Consider the following 1,953-nt stretch of genomic DNA (forward strand, 5'->3'; position numbering starts at 1 on the left):
GGAATTTGGGGTTTTCATGAGCTGTATGCCAAAATTATCCGTATTAAAACAACAAAAGACCTGAAATATTTCAGTTGGTGTGCAATGAATCTAAAATATATGAAAGTTCAATTATTATCATTACATTATGGAAAATAATCAACTTTATCACAATATGCTAATTATATGAGAAGGACCTGTATATAAGTCGGCAGTTGTGGCCATGTAACACTCAGATTGTAATGTTTAATGTCGGCCCCCTACTGGCCAAACACATGTTAAAGCAGCTTTAAATATATTATTGAAAACAATTCTTTCCTCACAACTGTGAATAATCCGCAAGTAGTCTAATATATATAAATAGTATGAGTAATTTGCCTTTTTAATTTGTAGGAAAGAGCACAACAGACATGATATATGAGTGAAAGCTTTTTATTTTAATACAATGTTGACAAATATCAAGAAAAATGCAAAAAAAAGTATCTTTTAAATATCGTATACAAAGCTTGGCAAGATAGAAATGTAACAAATATGTAAATTTCAATGATAAAACATATCAAGAGTAAGTATGCTATCAAGTAACAGTTTGCAACAAAAATGAAAGAAACATACCAAATTTTGTCAGATTGTTTTTTTTAAATGTATAAAATACACAATGGGCCAGAGTCAGAACCTCTGTTGGAACATACAATCTCATCATTGCAGGCAAATGTTTTTGAAAAAGTTTTGCGGAAAATAAATCACAAGTATCACAAGCATGGCAAGATGTTTTCGTCTTTGGTCGGTTACATTTAACAGCCGGTGCAGGCAGCATAGCCGCAGATCTCACAGATGTCCATTGGAACCATAGCTGAAATCAGAGGCAAAACACAAAAATATCAGCTACACTGCAGGTACCTCAATATTCATGACCTGACACATTCACTCCAAATTCCATCATCCAGACTGGCAGGCAGGGAGTTCAATACATAATGGGTCTTACCTAGTCTGGAGAGAGATGCAGATGATCCTCTCTGCCTACAGAGGGGTAGAAACTCCTGGGGGAGCATGGGATCAGCACAGAGGGACATGGTGCTGGCCCTGAGACGGGGGCTTTGTTGTCCTGTCGCAGCGCTGCTCTCTGTCAGTTCCTGAAGCCTCTTGACGGCCTCCAGCGAGAAAGACAATCCATTCTCCTTGAAGAAAAATGGCAGATTCTGTTTATTCAAATGCAAATTGACCAAAGGCCACGTTTTTATAGCTTATGCAATTCTTCAAATAAGAAGTCAATTCAGAGGTACTCGGCGGTGGTTTTCACAGTTTTAGCATTTGTTTCTAATCCACGAGAAATTCAATGGGAAGGTTTGTGCTTTAGCTGTGTCTGCAGTGTAACCTACGAACATGAACATTGCCATTGTGCAGGCCTCATAACAAAGACACCAATGGTACAGAAATGCTAAGTGATGCACTTACTTCAACCTGCACAGCCTCAGAGGTACAACCGAGAGCCAGGAAGAGGACAGCGATGGCGGCGAGTGTGGTCTTCATGGTGGTGAGAGCGGTTTGTATTGGGCAGCGTCTTTGTCTCTTGCCGTTGTTGATGTGCTCAGCAGGTGCTTAGCTCAGGTGTCTGCTCTCCCTCTGTGCAAACGCCTTCTTTTTAAACAGTTCTGCCCCGCATCTGACGGTCATGTGACCTCAGTTGCTACAAATGGGAGCAAAGATTTTCTCACGGGTTAATGAATAGTGACGGGCTTTTACAGGGCCGTAAAGGGAAATTCATAAATCCTACTTTGACCTCATCACCTGTCCTGATAACTTTTTATGGATCAGTTGCTCACTTGCCTGCTCTGTCTCTGCCATTTCCTCCGTTGATGACGATGAAGCCACCCCAGTCCATTGTTAGAAAGTCATTTTACTCATACCTTTGCAAATAATTTATCTATGTTTCATAGGTTGGAGTGTCATGACGGAACTGGATTATATCATCTTCAG

The 1,953-nt window shown here is 40.1% G+C and overlaps 1 protein-coding gene across 1 annotated transcript; it reads right to left on the reverse strand.

Moving 5' to 3' along the window:
• Positions 1-770: 770 nt before the first annotated feature.
• LOC307249973 (guanylin-like) lies at positions 771-1,506 on the reverse strand (the record flags this gene model as incomplete). The annotated part of the gene is made up of 3 exons (XM_080026884.1): positions 771-829; positions 962-1,154; positions 1,432-1,506. The coding sequence occupies 3 exons, from the start codon at positions 1,504-1,506 to the stop codon at positions 771-773; spliced, it is 327 nt and encodes a 108-aa protein (XP_079883010.1).
• Positions 1,507-1,953: the final 447 nt, after the last annotated feature.

Source organism: Ammodytes marinus (assembly GCF_949987685.1).
Source record: "Ammodytes marinus genome assembly, chromosome: 4".
Lineage (NCBI taxonomy): Eukaryota > Metazoa > Chordata > Actinopteri > Uranoscopiformes > Ammodytidae > Ammodytes > Ammodytes marinus.